This window comes from Myxocyprinus asiaticus, chromosome 6 (genome assembly GCF_019703515.2).
Source record: "Myxocyprinus asiaticus isolate MX2 ecotype Aquarium Trade chromosome 6, UBuf_Myxa_2, whole genome shotgun sequence".
NCBI classification, from domain to species: domain Eukaryota; kingdom Metazoa; phylum Chordata; class Actinopteri; order Cypriniformes; family Catostomidae; genus Myxocyprinus; species Myxocyprinus asiaticus.
The window spans coordinates 18,329,799-18,352,901 of record NC_059349.1 but is presented as its reverse complement, the minus strand read 5'-3'; the positions used below and the strand labels follow the sequence as shown (position 1 = coordinate 18,352,901).

General features: G+C 37.5%; 1 protein-coding gene across 3 annotated transcripts in view; it reads right to left on the bottom strand.

Moving 5' to 3' along the window:
• Nucleotides 1-1,367: 1,367 nt before the first annotated feature.
• The window catches only part of LOC127442013 (PEX5-related protein-like), a 48,390-nt gene continuing 26,654 nt past the window's right edge, over nucleotides 1,368-23,103 (bottom strand). For all 3 annotated transcript variants that reach the window (XM_051699669.1, XM_051699670.1, XM_051699672.1), the window contains 7 exons: nucleotides 16,570-16,689; nucleotides 15,515-15,658; nucleotides 14,228-14,298; nucleotides 8,229-8,447; nucleotides 6,963-7,128; nucleotides 6,002-6,159; nucleotides 1,368-3,649 (listed from right to left, as the gene is read on the bottom strand). In XM_051699669.1, coding sequence (XP_051555629.1) covers nucleotides 3,460-3,649; nucleotides 6,002-6,159; nucleotides 6,963-7,128; nucleotides 8,229-8,447; nucleotides 14,228-14,298; nucleotides 15,515-15,658; nucleotides 16,570-16,689 — 1,068 coding nt within the window. In that variant the 3' untranslated portion in view covers nucleotides 1,368-3,459. The remainder of the gene's footprint in view (nucleotides 3,650-6,001; nucleotides 6,160-6,962; nucleotides 7,129-8,228; nucleotides 8,448-14,227; nucleotides 14,299-15,514; nucleotides 15,659-16,569; nucleotides 16,690-23,103) is intronic.

Sequence of the window (23,103 nt, the reverse complement as noted above, 5' to 3'; positions counted from 1 at the left end):
TGGTTCTTTTAATTGTGATGATTTTGGCTAACATTTAACAAAAACCCACCAATTCACTATCTCAAAAAATTAGAATATGGTGACATGCCAATCAGCTAATCAACTCAAAACACCTGCAAAGGTTTCCTGAGCCTTCAAAGTGGTCTCTCAGTTTGGTTCACTAGGCTACACAATCATGGGGAAGACTGCTGATCTGACAGTTGTCCAGAAGACAATCATTGACACCCTTCACAAGGAGGGTAAGCCACAAACATTCATTGCCAAAGAAGCTGGCTGTTCACAGAGTGCTGTATCCAAGCATGTTAACAGAAAGTTGAGTGGAAGGAAAATTGTGGAAGAAAAAGATGCACAACCAACCGAGAGAACCGCAGCCTTATGAGGATTGTCAAGCAAAATCGATTCAAGAATTTGGGTGAACTTCACAAGGAATGGACTGAGGCTGGGGTCAAGGCATCAAGAGCCACCACACACAGATGTGTCAAGGAATTTGGCTACAGTTGTCATATTCCTCTTGTTAAGCCACTCCTGAACCACAGACAACGTCAGAGGCGTCTTACCTGGGCTAAGGAGAAGAAGAACTGGACTGTTGCCCAGTGGTCCAAAGTCCTCTTTTCAGATGAGAGCAAGTTTTGTATTTCATTTGGAAACCAAGGTCCTAGAGTCTGGAGGAAGGGTGGAGAAGCTCATAGCCCAAGTTGCTGGAAGTCCAGTGTTAAGTTTCCACAGTCTGTGATGATTTGGGATGCAATGTCATCTGCTGGTGTTGGTCCATTGTGTTTTTTGAAAACCAAAGTCACTGCACCCATTTACCAAGAATTTTTGGAGCACTTCATGCTTCCTTCTGCTGACCAGCTTTTTAAAGATGCTGATTTCATTTTCCAGCAGGATTTGGTACCTGCCCACACTGCCAAAAGCACCAAAAGTTGGTTAAATGACCATGGTGTTGGTGTGCTTGACTGGCCAGCAAACTCACCAGACCTGAACCCCATAGAGAATCTATGGGGTATTGTGAAGAGGAAAATGAGAAACGAGAGACCAAAAAATGCAGATGAGCTGAAGGCCACTGTCAAAGAAACCTGGGCTTCCATACCACCTCAGCAGTGCCACAAACTGATCACCTCCATGCCACGCCGAATTGAGGCAGTAATTAAAGCAAAAGGAGCCCCTACCAAGTATTGAGTACATATACAGTAAATGAACATACTTTCCAGAAGGCCAACAATTCACTAAAAATGTTTTTTTTTTTATTGGTCTTATGATGTATTCTAATTTTTTGAGATAGTGAATTGGTGGGTTTTTGTTAAATGTGAGCCAAAATCATCACAATTAAAAGAACCAAAGACTTAAACTACTTCAGTCTGTGGGCATTGAATTTATTTAATACACGAGTTTCACAATTTGAGTTGAATTACTGAAATAAATGAACTTTTCCACGACATTCTAATTTATTGAGATGCACCTGTATCTGGCAACAATGCCATTCAAAGACAGAGAGGTTAAAAGTGCTATTTGTGCCATTTCAATACTTTGGAAGGAAGGAAAGCAGTGCTGTGTGTGTGCCTGTTAGGGGTGCTCCGGCATCATGATTTCAAAATCATTGAAAGGTCAGGGATCACCATGTGCTCTTAGTTTTAAATGAAACAAAGAAGCGATGCCATCATATTCCAGTTCTTCTAAAATACAGTTTTAATAAATTGGTTATAAATGCATCTTGGGTTGATTACCTGTTAACGTAGTTGAGACTGAAAGATGATACATAATGGGTAGACATGCATACATTTTATAGCAGTTCATTCCATGGAATAACCTATTTTACATTAGTAAAAAATAAAATGCATTTCATTCTGCTATACTACAGTTATTTCTAATTATATTCATAGTTACATCGTTAACAGCTCTGGTCATTGCAAAACTAGTGTGATTCACTACTAGATACTGTAAGTGTCATTAATGCCCGCATACTGTGCCCATAGATATGGCATATGGTTTTAAATATTGTTGTATATATTTTGTTGGCATTTCAATTTTGCTCTATGGCAATTCCAGCGTTTTTAAATTAAAAAAATGTACATTAGTAGTTACATTCACTAGTAGTTACATTCATCCTATTGTTAAAATATAGTGAAATGGAGAGAAAAAGCTGTACATGCAATCATCATTTCAGATTTGCCCAAATTCTCCAAAATCATCTGTAATATTTAAATTGTGAGTGCATCTAATGAAGCTGTCTCTTCTCTCATTGGCCAACATATGTTTATATATCAGTGTGTCTCATTCAGTGCAGTTCAATTTCCTCAGCAGACTTGCTTCTGCTATATTGACTTCACTAATAATGCGTAGTGGTAAAATTCTAAAGAAAAATCTGAATAAAGTCAAGACCCACTAAGATTTTTGGTAAGTTAAGCCAAAAACAACCAACTATTCTGGTTTGCATAGTTGTCTTCAAAAAAATGTCCAGCCTAATACTACAGAAAGGGTCTGAAATCATAACTGTGCTAACACATTGATTTAACCTCCATAAACGGTTATATTTCTACAGAATAAAGGGTTTTCAGTCACAGGAAATGCACTTAAACTTATCAGTCCCAACGTCTGAAATGTATGACCAAGATGTTCATTTAGTATATATCTATTCCATTCATTTTAAACATTTTGGGCAAATAATCTCACATAAAGTCGCTCACTTTCAACATGATACTGCATTTGCTGTGACCTTTCATGCAAAGTCTTTGAAGTCGCTTCCCACCGAGCCCTGATCCAGAGTGCCCCGGAGCACACAGCATTAAAAGGAGCTTGCTGGAAGACAGATGGCCTGGGGAACACACCCTGCCCGCACACCTGGGCACAGATCACCCTGAGAGTGTGTTGTGTCCTAAAGTGAAATTCAGCTAACGTCATTCATCACACTGCACATGGTGTCAGGGTGTTTAGTAGAGGATGCAATGACTGGATTAATGGGTGGGTTTTTTTTTTTTTTTTCTGTTTTTTTTCTCTGGGACAACAGTGCCACGTTGTGGTGATGAAGAGGAATTGACAGAAGGAATTGTTCACTATTTGAATTGGATTTTTGAGAGGATTAATATTCACTGCTAATCCATAAACTAAACAAAAATATTTCCTACATTCCCAAAGAAGTCTGGTTCATTTTCACAAGAATACAAAGTTTTCAAATAAGCTGAAAAATTATTTTTCAATAAAATAGAACTACCATCAAGAATTTGAAAAGTGCTTTTGCTCTCCCTCTTTGTCCTTTATTCCTCTAGTCTCAAATCCCTTAATTTCTCTTTATTTGTTTGTGCTCTACAGAATAAATGCCCTAGTAAAGGCTGCCCAGTAGCCCATAAATACAGTAATAAATATCTGTGCACACACTGCATAATAGATTACACCCCTCATTCACTCAAGCCTAGCTTTGTGCCTATTGTTTGTGAATGACAGATTTCACAGCTCAAAGTGTGATCACATGTCCATGTTGAAGGCCCTCATTAGGAGGTCCAGATCTTCCACGCTGGCTGCCTGGAAAAGCTCTGGCTGGTCCATGAGGGAGAGGGCGATGCGCAGAGCTGCCCAGATGTTGCCAGACATCACTTGATGACTTCTGCTCTTCCTCTGCTGGTGCAGAGCCATCAGGAAGTTGCTCACTGCTTCCCTGTGAGAGAAAAAAAGAGATCACTGTGATTATTTGAAAACAAATCCACAAACAGTATATATATTATATACAATATACGTTATGAATAAATATATTTGAAAACAATAAAAAAAAAAACAACAAAAAAAAAAACAACATAATAATAATAATTTATGGCTCTGTTCTTAAAGGAATAGTTCACCCAAAATTTTAAATTCTCTCTTCATTTATTCATGCCATCCCAGATGTGTATGACTTTCTTTCTTCTGCTGAACACAAATTAAGATTTTTAGAAGAACATTTCAGCTCTGTAGGTCCATACAATGCAAGTGAATGGTAGCCAGAACTTTGAAGCTCCAAAAATCACATAAAGGCAGCATAAAAGTAGTCAATATGGCTCCAGTGGTTAAATCTATATATTCAGAAGAAATATGATCAACATTTAAGTCCTTTTTTACTATAAACTCCACTTTCACATTCTACTTTTGTTTTTGGTGATTCAGATTCTTTATCCATATCATCACCTACTGGGCATGGAGGATCATTTATAATAAAAAAGGACTTAAATATTGATCTGTTTTTCACCCACAACTATTATATCCCTTCTTAAGATATGGATTTATCCACTGGAGTCTTATGGATTACTTTTATGCTGCCTTTATGTGATTTTTAGAGCTTCAAAATTCTGGCCACCATTCACTTGCATTGTATGGACCTACAGAGCTGAAATATTCTTCTAAAAATCTTTGTTTGTGTTCTGCAGAAGAAAGAAAGTCATACACATCTGGGATAGCATGAGGGTGAGTAAATGATGAGAGAATTTTCATTTTTGGGTGAACTATCCCAAAAGTATAGGAGAGACATATCTTAAAGTCTTTAGTATAACCTTAAAGTCTTGGCTACAGAAAAAAGCTATTAAATATTTTCAACATTACTGCCCTGAAAAAAAAGATCCTGTCATTAAACTAGTGGCATAGGTTTCATGTGAACAAATTTGGAATGGGGGCCTACGTTATCCCATTACCCACCACCAAAACAAAATCTGTGTCTCTCATTAAATCTACGCCTGCATTAAACAGCCTATTAAAGGCTTTTCAGCATAATTTGAAAAGTAAAACAATTATGAGGCACAGAACAATTAATGACAAAGATGGAAAGATTTTGGCCAGTAAATATTGTAGTTGAAATATTTCTTACATTAAACCTGCCTCAAAAATTTTTACAACATGCCTTGACCTGACTTTCATAAAAAATAATATATTTGTCCTAGGAACAAATTTAAACCTTTCGATAAAAATCTGCCTTCATATTATAGTTAATCCTTGCCTTAATGTATGCCAGTGTGGTTTGATTATGTTTGCTTGTTTACTCAAGAGCTATAGCAAAAATATGAGGTAACACTTTATAATAACATTCCATTCATTAACATAAATAAATGCATTAGGTATCATGAACAAACAATGAAAAATAATGTTTTTACAGCATTTATTAATCTTTCTTAATGTAAGTTAATAAAAATACAATTGTTCATTGTTAGTTCATGTTAATTCATAGTGCATTATTGAATGTTAACAAATACAACTTTTGATTTGAAAAATGTACAAGTATATGCTGAAAAGAACATTAACCAAGCTTATTAAATGCTGTAAAAGTATTGTTCTTTGTTAGTTCATGTTAACTTATATTGTTAAATAATGTAAAACAAAAATGTAACCTTATTTTAAAGTGTTACCAAATAGGATGATAGTAAAAATGTATTTGGAACGTAAGTGGGTTTTTTACTGGGTGTTTGAAACCAACATACAAAACCACTGCTAGACAAAACAACAATTTGCACTACTGGACTTTTGACTTCAAATCTTATAATTACTGATATAGCCACAGTGACAACTTGCCCTGGTCTCTCCTATCTGTTAACCCTTTGGTGCATAGTGTCCACTACAATGGACATATCTTTAAAAAGCCCGTTTTAATCATTAGGGTGATGTTACATCCAAACCACCATGGCAGATTGCCTTGAACCCTTTTACCTCATAACTCTATATGATTGTCCTTTTTATACTGTATGACTGTGTGAATGTTTTTTTTATTTGTGTCAACCTGGTTGGCGAAAGTGGTGATGCACCAAATGCCTGTGGAATATTTATTATTATCTTCTAATAGCATCAAAGATTCATACATAGCTTTTATTAATTATAATACAATGTAATAACAAATAACATAACAAATCCAAACTTAAACCATCTCCACGTAGATTATCAGATTTGGCATGTGCATTATTCTCTGCTATCTTCTGCTTTAGTCTATTAAAATATACAGTAAGGAAACATGGTCCATGTCCCAATAACCCTGTTCAGTGCTTGGGTTCTTTACCGATGTGCCCCCAGGTTGATGCAGCTGATGCCAAGGTTGTATCTGGAGCGGATGAAGCCTGGCTGAAGCTCCAGAGCTCTTGTGTAGGCCTCCACCGCCTCCTCACTGCGGTCCCCATTAGCCAGCGTCGCCCCGAGCCGGTTCCACAGCAGATAGTCCTGCAGAAACACACGTATGAGCACATATAAGTACAGTTAAAGGCAGCGTAGGGCACCACTGATATCTTTCAGATCCTAGTATACACTACCGGTCAAAAGTTTTGAAACACTTGACTGAAATGTTTCTCATGATCTTAAAAATCTTTTGATCTGAAGGCGTATGCTTAAATGTTTGAAATTAGTTTTGTAGACAAAAATATAATTGTGCTACCATATTAATTTATTTCATTATAAAACTAAAATTTAATACAAAATATTTTTTTTTTTTTAAATTGATGACTTGGACCAAATGATAAAGAAAAGCAGCCAATAAGTGCCCAACATAGATGGGAACTCCTTCAATACTGTTTAAAAAGCATCCCAGGGTGATACCTCAAGAAGTTGGTTGAGAAAATGTCAAGAGTACATGTCTGCAAATTCTAGGTAAAGTGTGACTACTTTGAAGATGCTCAAATACAACACAGTTTGGATTTATTTCGGATTTTGTTTAGTCACAACATAATTCCCATAGATCCATTTATGTTATTCCATATTTTTGATGACTTTACTATTATTCTAAAATGTGAAGAAAAAAATTATAATAAAGAATAAATGTTTCAAAACTTTTGACCGGTAGCGTAGTTTACATCATTAAGGCCTGAAGGTTGGTTTCAGTCTAATGCCGTTTATATGCATGAACTAGATTAGAAAATCAATGCACATTACAGAACAAGCATACAATTGCACACAGTGCTGTTAGGCTGCCTGTAAATTAGTTTAAAAATAGGTGTGATGAAGTGTGTTCACATGACCTTTTCTCTCACCTCGGGTCGGACAGACAGTGCAGCGTTGAAAGCGTCTACAGCTTTGTCGAATTCTGAGCTGAGGTTGAAGAGCACACCAAGACCTGTCTGAAGATCAGGGTCCACTCTCTCTGCGTTCTGCAGCACTGCTTCCTGATACAGTTCCAACACCTCTACCAGCTGAGAGCTACACACAAACACCATAAGGATAACACCCAACATGTTATGTTAACATCCAAACAACATCAAGGAACATAATATCTTGTCTTTGATTATCTGATTGTGTCCTGATGCAGTTTTTCAAGCATGAAACATGAGAGCCATAGAACAGCATAATTATGTGGTTCGTTCTCAGTGGGGCGCGTGGTGAGTTGAGCGCGGATGCCGCGGTGGATGGCGTGAAGCCTCCACACGCACTATGTCTCCGTGGCAACGCACTCAACAAGCCACGTGATAAGATGTGCGGGTTGATGGTCTCAGACGTGGAGGCAACTGGGATTCATCCTCCACCACCCGGATTGAGGCGATTCACTACGCAACCACGAGGACTTAAAAGCGCACTGGGAATTGGGCATTCCAAATTGGGTGAAAAAGGGGAAAAAATCACCAAAAAAAAAAAGAAAAAACTCTCAGAGGCTGAAAGGTTATATATATATCAGCTCTGCCTGACTCAGAAGTCAGAAGTACAAAAAACAAAAGTGTAAACCAACCAACAGGTGGAGCAATGTGTTACTGATTCTATGCAATAATGACAAGAAAACAAGAACTCCTGCTTTATAGTATATCACAGACAAATTTTTGCAAAAGGGACAATACTGTGTGTCAAGTGACCAAAAGTTGAGAAAATTGTTCATTTTACTGCAATGCATTCTGACTTCGGCATCCACAAATCAATGAGAGTTTCAGACAGACAGGTCCAGATGTTCTTTCAGAAATCCCATTCACTGTATTCCCGCTTGACTTTTGACCAAATTTTGACAGAGCGCTTGACGGATAGAAATGCGTAAGATGCATTTAAGGATGTAAAAAGCTGACTGGGTGCATCTTAAGTATTTCTATTTATCAAACGCTCCGTCAAAAGTTTGTCTAATGTGTAGGCCCCAAAGTGTTTGGCTTATGGACACAATGGTGATAGATCAGGGATCACCCCTTACAGAGTTTGAAACTACAACCTTTCGATACGAGATACCACCGTCTTAGTTAAAACCACATAGATGCCATTTTTACTTTGTTGCGTTATATATGCTGGATGAGGACATTGATTCATATAAGCAAATTGGACTGTACCATCCGAGAGTGGAGATAGGGGAGTTGGAGGAGCCTCTACGGCAGGGTAGCGGGGAGCCGTCTAGAGGGCTGCGGTCTTGCAACAGATGTCTATATCTGGGGTTGTATCTGATCCAGCGGTGGAGAGCCTCACAGGCTTCAGGATGCTGTCCTGTGTTGGTCAGGCTCACCGCCAGAGCCATCAGTGCCTTCAGATTATTTGGGTGCAGCTCCAAACATCTGTTTGAACAAGGACAGATGGACACAACATGCAAAACAAAGTGAGCGAGAAAGGTGAAGGACAATGAGACTAAGACAATTAATGAATGAGTGACAGTTAAAGCTGAAGTATGTCACTTTTTCAGTGATATAATACTTTCTTCTATCCCAGATTAATATGCAGAGACAACTATACAGTAAGTAAGCCATTCATAGATTCATTTTCTCAAAAACTGTAAACACTGCGCTATAAAAATTCCTGTTTTTCTTTTGAGCAACCCACTTATATCTGGCTATCTGACTGTTGAACAACAGCAGATGAGGGGTGTATTCAGAAAACTGTTTTGAAAACACTGTTTATTTTTGCAATTCTATTCGGTGGTGCTAGTGTTGCAGAAATTACATACTTCAGCTTTAATGAAGACTATTCCGGGTTCAATACAAGTTAAGCTCAATCGACAGCATTTTGTGGAATAATATTGATTACCACAAAAAAAAAAAAAACATTAAAAAAAAAAAAAAATGCAAAAAACGAGGTTACAGTGACGCACTTACAATGGAAGAAAATGGGGCCAATTTTTGGAGGGTTTAAAGGCAGAAATCTGAAGCTTAAAATGTTTATAAAACCACTTACATTAATTCTTCTGTTAAAACTTGTGTATTATTTGAGCTGTATAGTTGTTTAAATCATAGTTTTTATGGTCCTTTTAGGGTTTTAGGGTTTAAAGAATTATGCCGTCATGCCAACGAAGTTGTAAAATTGGATAACTAAAATCATGCTAACACTCATATTGATAACGGCTTGTGGATATACTTTTGAAACAGTTTACAGATTGGCCCCCATTGACTTCCATTGTAAGTGCCTCACTGGAAACCAGGGCCTGTATTCACAAATCTTATGGCTAAAAGTAGCTCCTAACATGGAAATTTAGGAGCAACTCTTAAAAATTAGGGGCGTGTCACTCCTAATATCCTGAGGACTTCTAACTCCCTAAGAGTGACTCACAAACAATCCAAAGCATGACTGCTGCCATCAATCCAGATTGTATTTTAATAATATAACATTATAATGTATAATGTATGTATATATACTATAGTAATATATTATAATAATGTATTATATCGTTGTCTGTCTTAGCTGACAAATAGCAGTTCCCTGTCTACCAATCACTGAGGGCGATTTAAAAGAGCTTGCTAATAAAACGTGACGTCATCCATAGCAACAACTCCGCCTTACTCTTATCTTAAGATTTCTTTAGTAAGACTTGCTCTTAGCAGTTTTGTGAATGGGTTTTAAACAAAAACTCCTAACTAGGAACTCTTTGGAGAACTCTTAGTGGTAAGATAAAAATCTTTGTGAGTACGGGCCCAGATTTTCGCTATTTTTAAAGAAAAAGAGGGAATTCAGAATTAATTTTCGTGGTAATCAGCATTATGCCACAAATGCTGTAAGTTAAGCTTAATTTGTATTGAACTCAGAATATTCCTTTAATGAGCCTGACAGTGTTGATTGTTAGGAAATACAGTGCCTTGAAAAAGTATTCAACACCCAATATTGTTTTCACAATCTCAGATTCCACATTGAAAATTTATTATAGTATAATTATATTACACTACATTACATTATTTTAGATTAAATTATATTATTCCACGGGTCTGTTGAATGCTTGTTTCTATTTGGTTGACAGACGTTCTAAGGTGTGCAATTATTTTTCAAGGAAACGCACAGCTATAAAGTAGTTCCAGGTCTTGACTGAATAACGATTCCATATCACTTCGCCAAACTATTTCAGTTATTTCAAAGAGCCCTACAGGCTACCACAATAAAATAACCAAATAAAACAAAGACAGTGGTTAAGAACATCAGATCAGAATGACAAACAATGTCTATAATACCCTAAATTTATTTCAATTTCGATTGAAAAGTGTCCTTTGGCTTCCTCTCTTTCTCTCTCTCTTTCGCTCTCGTCTCACCCACACACACACACACAAACCGTACATGCTACCACAGCAAAATAACCATATAAACAAAGACATTGGTTAAAGTAAATCGGTTAAGAATATCAAGAAATGTCCATAATGTCCTACATTTATTTCAATTTCGGTTGAAAAATGCCCTCGTCTCACCCAAACTTACACACACACACACACACACACACACACACACACACACACACTACCTTGTTACTCCAATGCCGAAAAGCAGTGCATCCTCCGTTGCTAGTTCTAAAGTGATGTTTTCGAACTAGCAACAAAGGCTTGAACTGTATCAAAGCTAGATACACTTGATCAATACAACAGTTTCTTAATTATCTGAAATATCTGTGGGAAACACCCTCATGCTCCACCTCCCCCTCTCTTAAGCTCTCTCACACACACGTGGACACACATACATATCAATGCACAATGCGAAAAACAGAGCCGTCATGTCAGCGCACTACTGCATCTCAATGGAGTTGAAAACAGTTGTTAAGTTTTACAACGGAAATATGGCGACACTCGCTGCTGCTGAGAAGAGCTTAAACTTACATCTTGGTGATTTTGAAGCGATGTGACTTCTGACGAGAGCTGCAACAAAAAAGTTTCTCTCTCTCAGTTTCTGAGTTTCTCTCTTTCGATCTCTCAAACACAAACTCACACAAACACACACACACACACACACATACACACACGCACAAACGCACTACCTTATTACTCCAGTAAGTGCTCCAGTAAAGCAGCGCGAGCCTCGCTATCCCCCGTTGCTAGTTCTAAAGTGACGTTTTCGAACTAGCAACGAAGACTTGAGCTGCATCAGAGCAAGATGCTGAATCCGTGGCAGAAGAAAGTAGTTCCACTCAAAAGAGCATTTTAGGGACGAAAACCAGAAAATGTCTTGAGATAAAACCCTGAACGATGTCTAAATGTGTGGTAACCATGGTATAAGCGCAATAATGTAAATACATATCTCATGTATATATGTAAATTCACATATTTAATTCAATAAGTGTACGAACCCCTACCTTGCACATACATTACCACTTGCACATGTACCTACGCCATTCTGTTATCTGTCCTATTATTTGTATGTCTATTTATACTCATACCTTGTTTTTTATTCTGTGTCTCACTGTAATGTTCTGTGTGCACTTGTCTCTCCTATCACCAAAAATGTTTTTCCTTGTGTACATGTGAACACTTGGCAATAAAGCTGATTCTGATTCGGATAATTGACTCTGGCCCATTGAATTATTGAAAAATGATGCACACCCAAGGTGTAACGGTCACGATGCGCAGCGTCAGCAATTATTCCTTACTTATATATTATATTATATTATATTATATTATATTCAGGGTTGGGGAGTAACGGAATACATGTAACGGGATTACGTATTTAAAATACAAAATATAAGTAACTGTATTCCACTACAGTTACAGTTTAAATCATTAGTAATCAGAATACAGTTGCATTCAAAAAGTATTTTGATTACTGAAGAGATTACTTTGCATTTTATTGTCATTTGTTTCATTTAATATTTAGTCCTTTCAGATGGAAAACATTTATACATATAAATGATGTGATCAAAAGTGCATTTGAACAGCGGTGAAACACTTTCTTATGATGTGTTACATTCATATGAGCAGACAGAGAAGTAAGTTTGAAGTACATTTGGAGCACAAGAAATAGAAATAAATCTTGTGTAAATTGTCAGCTTTACGCTAAGATAAAATGCTATTTCTAGTTATTTTACATGCACGTTACCAGACACGATCATATTTTTTTTATCAAGAAAATTCACGTTGGATCATAATTTCTTTTTTCTAGTAAGATCTTTGATATTAGGGCAAAAATCATATTCTTGATAATAATTTTTGTATTGTTTTCCTGTAAAAATGTCTAAAAATCCTTGAAAAAAGATCAATTAGATTAATCTTGTTTGAGAAACAACACTGCATAAGATATTTAGGTTTTTCAGAGAATGTATTTTTAACATGTATTTTGTCGTACTGTACTGGCAGAGTTTTTATAGTCAAAACAAGTGAAAAAATCTACCAGTGCTGAAGAAGTAATCCAAAGTATTTTGAATACGTTACTGTCCTTGAGTAATCTAATGGAATATGTTACAAATTAAATTTTATAGCATTTATTCTGTAATCTGTAGTGGAATACATTTCAAAAGTAACACTCCCAACCCTGATTATATTATATTATATTACTGTTTTCTAGCTGCTGTATTTTACACTATGACAAATTGAAAGAAACATAAAAAAAAGAAAAGAAATAAAGCTAAAACTTGAGCTTTTTTGAAGATTAATTGAGGTTTTCTTTCCACTGTAATACATAAACATTTAAATAGTATATATATATATATATATATATATATATATATATATATATATATATATATATATATATATATATATATATATATATGAGATTTGTTCAGTGCCATTGAAATTATCTTGTAAACTTCCCCAGATTTGTGCTTCTTCACAATTATATACACAGTTTTATTTTAAAGTAAAAGCACAACAATTACATGTGTATTATGCACTTAGACTTAAAACGATATATATATATATATATATATATATATATATATATATATATATATATATATATATATATATATATGATATATACTGTATACTGACTTAATTAACCTGGTACAGCTTAAAAGTGCTATATGTAAGACTGACAACAAGTGTTTGAAATGGGTACTGCAGTCCAAATTCAAAATATTGGAGAGATGTCAGCCTCACCCCAGACTAGAAGCTCATGCGGCTTGCCAGAATGAGGACATGCAAATTAGCCAACTCAGCATCCGTTTTAAAGGATTTCTGGGCTTTAAGCTGTCTCCATCTTCCAAAGGCATCTCTAATATTTATCCTTGTTTTACTTCACCTCTGGTCATGGTGGTTTTTAGACGGATGGCAAGGCTTAAACTTTTTTAATGAGGAAAAAATTACAGAGTGCTCCTTTAACTTAAATAGATAAGTTCATTGTAAATGAATAAACACCAAGTTTAGTGAACATAATTACACAAGTTTTGGTGATGCCATTACTCAATTCAATTGAGGGAACAAGTTTACTCAATCAATCGAGTAAAGTCAACTTAAGGGTTTTCATTGTGTAAATATTTAGTGCAACTGAAATAGTTTTTTGCGAAGTTGGTTACACATTGTGTCACCGCTTCCTATACGCATATTACGGAGTCTGTGTAGGGCACTAGCTCCCTGGGGGGGGGGCACCAGAAACTCCACTGGAGTTATTCAACGTTATTCAACAACCTGATAGCAGTCGCAGAACACAGACGATCGCCTTGCAGCTTGCACTCGCAACACGCCTTGCAAAAGTTAATTAGTCAAAATCTCAGGTTCTCTGGAAAAAAATAATATCTGGAAATCATTGTGAAAAGGGGTTGGGGCTGAATACTTTTTCAACTGTGCAGACTGGAAATTGTGTCACTGCGTCAGGATGGTTTTCAGTATAGAATCAAGCATAGTGGATTTATTATTTCTAAAATGAATCCATTCATTATATAGACACTTTTTTGTGTTAAACACAATGTGACTATTTGTACGGTCTTTCAACCAGCAGATGTTTCATTGATAAGTGGATTTTGTGAGAAAAGCGCTGTCCTTGTTAAGATGCTTCAGATTTATCTGAGAGTCTGTAAGACGTGTAATCCCCCCACGAAAGGGCATTAAAATGCTGTATTTGCAACATCATTCACGCTCATAGAACAGAGCATTAATGCTCCTCTGGCAAACATCAGACACCAGCATAAATCACAATACCCTCATGAATGTCTACTCACCTCTGAAGACAAACAATAGCTGCCTGCTCATTCTCATTCTCTGCCTGTGTGGTCCCCAAAACCAGCCAAGCCTTTGAACAAGAAAAAAAAAATACAACAATTTGAAACAAACATTCGAGTTATAAGAGCAAAACAGAAATGAAAAGGCTGAGCATAAATAGCTCGAAGGGCCCCATAAAAACGACTTGCAATTACTGGGGCTGCCAGCTGTATGAAACATATTGTTGTTCCCTCACTTAATGTGCTTGGCCAGTGCGATTTATGGCATGTCACTCAGGGGATGTTGACAATGGACTCTACTATGGTTTTGATTAGAGTTAAACAGGATCATATTCATAAGCCATCCCAGAGGTGTACGCCATCTGTCTGCCACCACCTTGGCTCATAAAACATGGGAAATTTCATTAAATTTTCGACAGTGATGACTGGACAATAATGAGATATAGCGAAGGCTGGATAGGAAGAAAATTGATTTGCCATGGCTTTAAGCGATAAAGAAAATAAGTCGGTCACTTATATAATCTGTTTCCTTATCTATCATAAGGAGGTGAGGAAATATAAGATACTGAGTAAACTGAGTTGAACAGGAATTAATAGCTCTTTTCCAAAACCTAGTGAGATGCTTTGCTGTCTACTGCTTACATAGGCAGCTGTCTTCTAATGCAACATCCTTATTGAGATGGAACCCTAATAAATGACGTCCCACCCAATAGATTTTAAACAACAAAATACTAATAAGTACACAAATACATAGCACACATAAATATTGGATAAAATAGTAAATTTGTAATTAAATTGATCATTTTTTTATCCATAAATTTCAGTGCTCTACTCACAATTGCAACATTAGCATGTTGCTAAGCTAACAACACAATACTTTAATAAATATACAAACACACAGCACACATAAATATTGGGTAAAATATTTGTTATTACATTGCCATTCCCACAAAAGGATACCTCCAACCTTTTTTTTAATAATACATTTAATGATTAGTAAGATTAATACATTTAAAAATGGCAATAAAATAAAATAAAATACAAAATTAGATTACTTAAGATTCAACTCAATTTCAATGACTTTTCCAGGCCTGGAAATCACAGTTTTAAAATTCCTTGATATTTCCAGGTTTTCCATGACCATGTGAACCCTGAGATAGGCAGCTCACTAGGTTTTAGAACAGAGCTAAAGTGTAAGGCAGCAAAGAACACACAAATGCTCAATAAATGGGCTGGCAAGAAACTGGAGGAAAGAGTGTGTGTGAGTTTTGTTGTGGAGGTTTTTACCTCTGAATCCTGAGGGTCCTGTAAGATGGCTGCCTCCAGCAGCAATACAGCGCTGTTCAGATCCCCATCTCCGCACCTCTGCAGTCCCTCCTCAAAGGCATTGACAGACTCTTTATAGGGGTTATTGGTGTGGAAGTAGTAACCCTGCAAGCAACAGAACCAAAGAACAAACACAGCCATGAGTCAAGCTGAAAGAAGACAATCAAAACCCTGAGTAAATATAATGTATTTTTTAAGCGAGTACTTAAGTGAGGGACTTTCTAATGAAAACCTCCCATAGACTTGCACTAAAGGAGAGATCTGAGACATATCTAGGGACCAGAATATCATAGAGAGGTGAGCTCATTTTACTTGAACCAGCAAGCAACCACCCAGAACATCCTAGAAACTACCTAGCAATACCCTAGCAATCATAGCAAGGCCCTGGAAACCATCCAGAACACCACCGCAAAACTTGTGGAGGCAAGGAACACTTACATTTTCTTGTGAAAATGTAAAAATCTACATAAACACCCACTCTGTTCTCAAATGAAGAGTCTGAGCATTAATGACTGAGGGCAGTTTTTGAGTGGTTCCAAACATTGATCACATAACAAACTGCATGTACAAAAATGTGCTAATCAATGTCAGTGCTAACAGGTTTTGATTAATCAGGCTGTTTTTCTGATAGAACTACATCATCGGCTTTAGAAGTCATTTTTATCTGCATGTTCTCTGCTATCCATTTGGAACCACACAATTATGGAATATGAGAGCACATAATCTGGAGTCCATAACCTTTGAAGTGATAATCTACCACTTTATCACTTCTGCCGTCATAGAAAATGCAATACTGAGAATCTGAAAGCAGTCGTTATGAAACAATATTCAACCTTTGATTGGTTAACAATATTCAGAGCGTTTTCTGATTGGGTGACATTCTGCTAACCCTCTCCTTAATGATTAACATAATCTCTTTTCATATTATAGTGTCTTGACTCACATAATACTGTCAAAGCATTAATTCTTCTGACTGACCGCAGCATAATGTAGAGTGTTCTGATTGGATAAGATACCTTCTCAGTCTGTGAGAAGTTAAGTGGAACCAGTCCTTCACTGTCAGCGTTGTCCAGCCAGTTCCGTCTAACTAGCTCCTCCCACTCAGCCTGCATTTTATCCCAGAACTCAGTGTCTGACTGTGGGAGACAGTTACACAGCCCTTTAGAAAACAAACAATATTGACATATAACACAAAATGAGGCCCACAATTTAGCTTTTATTTCTATTTTATTTGCAATTTGTCCTTTCAATTTAGTTGTGTATACAGTTTATATATATATATATATATATATATATATATATATATATATATATATATATATATATATATATATATATATATATATAGTCTATTATATCATATATATGGTTCAGTATAAATATACAGATTTTTTCAATATATTTACTTTTTATTCTAGTTTTAATTTAGTTTTTTAAGGACTGCCAAAGAGTAGGCAACAGATATCATTGAAATATTTACAGCATTAAATGTTATCGCTAACTAGTAGCATTTTTATGTTTAAAGAAGGCATGTTGTAAAGTTTCCAGTTTTCAAAAAATATATTGTGTATTCTAAACTAATGTTATTTGAAAGTCATTTTTATTTGATTTTAGTTCATTTTGGAATCATGCAAATTAATTGAATGAAATGAACTGTTTTTTTGTTTTTTTTAGTTAGTTAGTTAAATAAAATGTTTTCATTTAGTTTTCTTTTTTCCAATATAAAGAGATGCTTGATTTATAAATGTATAAACATTTATAAAATGCTGCTTTAATAATACCATAACCCACCCAGCTTGGAAAACTGAGGATCCACTTTACAGCATTTAAACTGCTGGATTTGTGTTTTTCCATTTTAATTAAGTGCTCCATTTTTATGAGGACATATTGTTTTTTTATTTATAAAAGCTGCAATGGAGCCGCAAGATCAAAAGGTCAGAGCCATATTTAACTTGTTATGGATCTACTTGAATGTCATATGCACATTTATAATTGGATTACAATGACACACCTCTCAGATTTCATACAGTATCTAATACATATCAATCTGACAGGTCAGCATTATCAGTATATAGTGTGTGTCTGAATTTATTCACTGAGTTCTACGTGTCAGATCAGATGTTTATTATAGCTCTAAGTCTAAGCAGATTCCAGTTACAGTACATCATTGACAGTAGACCTCAAGGGGAAAGTATTATCATAAATGTACACAAATGTACATTCACTGAGCACTTTATTAGGAACACTATGGTCTAATAAAGTGCCCGATGTGGTCTTCTGCTGTTGTAGCACATCCACCTCAAGATTCAACATGCTGTGCATTCTGAGATACTATTCTGCTCACTACAATTGTACAGAGTGGTTATCTGAGTTACCGTAGACTTTGTCAGCTCGAACTGGTCTGGCCATTCTCCATTGACCTCTCTCATCAACAAGCTGTTTCCATCCATAGAACTGCCACTCACTGGATGTTTTTTGAACTCCAGAGACTGTTGTGTGTGAAAATCCCAGGAGATCAGCAGTTACAGAAATACTCAAACCAGCCCGTCTGGCACCAACCATCATGCCACGGTCAAAATAACTGAGATCACATTTTTTCCCCATTCTGATGGTTGATGTGAACATTAACTGAAGCTCTTGACCCATATCTGGCTGATTTTATGCAATGCACTGCTGCCACATGATTAGATAACAGCATGAATAAGTAGGTGTACAGGTACTCCTAAAGTGCTCAGTGTATATCAGTGTGTAGTTTTGTCTTAAACTTGTTTGGATAATTTAGATAGTAAAATAAGGTATAATAAGCTATCTGAAGGTCATCGTTTAAAAATAATCCTGACAGAATGATAAGGACCCCACTGCGAAGAGGAGGTCACCCTGATATCATCCTAAAGAGGTTATTTTGCTTACTGACCAACTGACTGTAATTATCCTGCTTTTTACACAGCTACTTACAAAATAAATAAATAAAAATGGAGATGAAATGTCCATTTGAGTTAAATTGATTTATCATGTAAGAAGAAAGAGACCGAATAGTGACAGGATCGGTAGCGGATTTAACCATGGGTGACATGTGCTGTTACCCAGGGCGGCATCTTGTGGAGGGGGGGGGCGGCATCTTGCGGTGGGGCGGCATGAGGCACCCACACAGTGGTTTCGCCCAGGGCGCCATACAAGCTAGAACCGCCACTGGACAGGAGTTATGAAACTAGCATAGCTATGAAAGAAAGCAGCTGTCTGAGGCAACGGACAATTATAGAAAATATATGATCACAGAATGACACGACTGACTGATCAGAATCATGTATTCCTGAGAGCCGTGCAATAAAGGTATAGTATGAGTAACAGTTAGCCGTTTCCCATGTGAGTGAAATTAATCACCATAATCTCATATAATCTGACATGGAGACAGTAATGGCCAGTAATGTCAGTAGATCTGTAGACTGTCTAAATTCCTCAAAGGCTACACTGATCTTGACAAATGAAAAATCACCTGAATGAACAAGTGCAATCAGCTTTCTTCACTCAAAATTTTTACATTATCAGAATAACATCAGGTTTAACATCTAAAATGGTGCCACGGATGGCCACCTCGGTATGGAGCTCTGCAGTTCTTTTGCTGTTTTTGTTTGTTTGTCCTGTGTTTAGTAATTTATTTCCAATCAGTATTATCAGAGATGAGCAGCTGAATATTCGGCAGCACACGACAGACAATCTTTTAACATTTTTTGATTATTCAGATGTTCTGTTGGATATTTTAGTCGGAGGAGATGCGGTGCTGTACAAGCGCGGTAAAAGACGCAAACGTGGAGTCGGCGTGCTGGTCAAGCTCCGACAAGCATCCATCTAGCGAATCTCCGCTCTCTTCCTAACAAAACGGACAAATTACTTTTCCTCACCCACAAAAATAAGGACTTTGCAAATTCTGCTGCATTGTGCTTCAAGGAGTTAAAGGGGAAACCAAGAGGTGGTGGAATGTGTTTTTACATCAACAAATGTTGGTGTACAGATGTAACAACGCTGAAGAAGATGTGCTGTCCTAATTTAGAGGTGCTATTCATAAACTGTAAGTCTTTCTACTTGCCACGGGTGTTTTCCTCATGTATTCACAGACACGGAGCAACAACACCCGGACTCACTTATTATTATTATTGGAGATTTTAACAAGGCAAATCTCACACATGAACTGCCCAAATACAGACAGCACATTACATTCCCCACCAGAGACAGAAATACACTGGATCATTGCCACACAACAATAAAGGATGCATATTGCTCTGTCCCACGAGCAGCTTTAGGACTTTTTGATCACTGTCTGGTTCATCTTCTTCCAACCTACAGGCAGAAACTAAAACTGTAAAGACTGTAAAAAGATAGACCAATAAAGCAGAACTGGAACTACAAGCCTGCTTTGACTGCACTGACTGGAGTGTTTTTGAAGCTGCAGCCACAGACCTGGATGAGCTCACAGATACTGTGACATCATATACCAGTTTCTGTGACAACATGTGCATTCCTACTAGGACTTATTTAACATACAACAATGACAAACCATGGTTTACAGCAAAACTCAGGCAGCTTCGTCAGGCCAAAGAGGATGCTTGGGGATAAAATCTTGTACAATCAGGCCAAATACAGACTGACAAAGGAGATTAAAGTGGCTAAAAGAAGCTATTCTGAAAAGCTGAAAAAACAGTTTTCAGCTAATGGCCCTGCATCAGTATGGAGAGGCCTGAAAGATTTTACCAACTATAAGATACCCCAACACTGAAGGGAATCAACAACTGGCTAACGACCTGAATGTGTTTTACTGTAGATTTGAAAAGCCCAGTCACACAACCCACACCCGCTCCAACCTTCACAGCACACAAACATTTACACCTCCTGCCACCACCCTCCTCCCCTCTCCTGCTACTCAACATGCACTTAAGATCTGTGAAGATGATGTGTGCCAGGTCTTCTGGAAACAGAAGACAAGAAAAGCACAGGGCCAGATGGTATTTCACCCACTTGTCTAAAATCCTGTGCTGACCAGCTGGTCCCCATCTTCACACAGATTTTCAACACATCACTGGGGCAGTGTGAAGTTCCCTACTGCTTGAAATGCTCCACAATCATCCCCGTCTCAAAGGACTTAATGACTACAGACCTATCACTCTGATGTCTGTGGTCATGAAGTCATTTGTGAGACTGGTGTTGGCCCACCTGAAGGACATCACTGAACCCTTTCTGGATCCCCTTCAATTTGCTTATAGAGCAAAGAGGTCTGTGGATTATGCAGTCAATATGGGTCTGCATTACATACTTCAACATCTAGACAGACCAGGGACATATGCAAGGATACTATTTATTGACTTCAGTTCGGCTTTTAACACCATCAACCCTGCTCTCCTATGGACTAAATTAACCCAGCTCTCTGGTCCCGGCTCTATCTGTCAGTGGATCACCAGCTTTCTGACAGACAGGCAGCAGCTAGTGAGAATGGGGAAATTCACCTCCAGCACATTTACAATCAACACTGGTGCCCCCCAGGGATGTGTGCTCTTCAGACTACTCTTCTCCCTCTACACAAATGACTGCACCACCAAGGACCCCTCTGTCAAGCTCCTGAAGTTCGCAGATGACACTACAGTCATCGGTCTCATCCAAGATGACAATGAGTCTGCATACAGAAGGGAGGTTGAACAGCTGGCCATCTGGTGCTGTCAAAACAACCTGGAGCTGAACAAGCTTAAAACAGTGGAGATGATAGTGGACTTTAGGAGGAACACCCCAACATTAACCTCACCAGGGGGTGGAGGAGCCGCTGCCATCCACCAGGGGGTGAAGGAGCTCGTTGCCATCCGTCAGGAGGCGGCTGAGTCGCTGCCGTCCGCCAGGAGGTGGAGGAGTTTTTTTTTCTTTTTCCTCTCTCCCTTCTCTCTCTCTCTCTCTCGGGCTCTCCCGCTCTCTCTCTCTCTCTCCCCCTCTCCCTCCCCTCATCCTACTCAGATTCCCAAGAAGCGGGGAAGACCAGCCAGCGGAAGGACGGCTGAAAGGGCAACACCTCCCCTCCAGGAAGGGAGGGGGGGAGTAAGAATCGGGCTTTGGGGATATGTGATGAGGAGGAGGGCGTGGCTGGGCCATAACGATGGATCCCTGTCGCTGAAGCAGCCCAATCAGCCGGGAAAGAGATAAAGCGGAGCTGGGGATGCCAGTTCGAGAGAGAGAGAGGCATACGTAGCCACTGTGTGTGGGTGCGTCAATGTTTTGTGTTATGATGAAAAGCAGTTTTATGTTGTGTTTTGATTATTAAAAGTCTTTTTGTTAGGTAACCTGGTTCCCACTTCTTCCTTTATGATTAACAAGAGGCTTGTCTGCCACAGCTCTGTTATCAGCCTAATAGAATATGGATGAGCAATCTTTTCCTAGATTGTCTGCATTTCCTTCAAGCATTTCTGTCACCATGATGATGAGGAGCTGTGCAGATGAAACACCACACGGGACCTCATTCATCTATACATTAATAATCACCTAGTAGCACGGACAGCCTACATACATACTGTACAGATTCAAACATACTGTACATACATACTGTACATTATTATGTGTGAAATTATCTGTTTCTTATTCAATGAAAGTATCTTATCTTTGCTTCAGTTTGTAATAAGCACCAGGCATAAGCTTTATTCATTCAAAAAACAAAAAAAAAGACACACATACACACACACACACAAACACCCTTTTAGCTAGTCTCCCAACCTGGTCAGACTGGTCTGCTTTCTGGTTTAGAGGGGATTGAGGTACTTTTCAGCTGGTCAGGATGGGAGAGCTAGACAATCGTAAAGAAGTTGAAACCAGCAAATCAGATAAGGCTGGTTTAAGATGTTTTTTAGCTGTTTCAGAAGGGGAAGCAATAAATCAATAATTACTTGAAGTTTAACTGCAATATAATATTAAAAACGTTGTGTGCTTGTGTAATATTATATTGCTGTTAAACTTTACACCACCTGCATCCCTCCTTTTTGTACTTTGTATGGATTCCTACTTTATTAGAAGTCATTAAAATCAATTTATTACAGTAACCAATAAATTAATCTATATTATCATTGATACTATGTGGCACATTTACATCTGTTCAAATAAAAATGTCTGCATGCATGCATACACTGAAAAAAAACGTTAACCCAAAAAATGTGCTTCATGTGCAAACATTTAAATTAAAGACAAAAATATTATTTAACATCACTGAATCAATCTGAATACATTAGGTTACACCGACAAAACTAATTTTAATGAAAGATTGAGTAGAAATCTCCTAGAAAGCTCCTTAAAGTAACAACTGCAGGCAGTGGCAGATTTAGGCATGGGCGACATGGGCAGATCAGAAATATATGACTTCTCCCCCTCATGGCGCAGGTGACAAATTTCCACTGCATCATCTACATGCAAAATAAAATAAAGAATTCCTCTTTTATATTAAACTTTACTATTTTAAGGAATCTGATGCCTTAGAAGCCGTGTTATGAAAGTTACATTGTACCAGTTACTTTGATAGTTGCTGGAAGAAC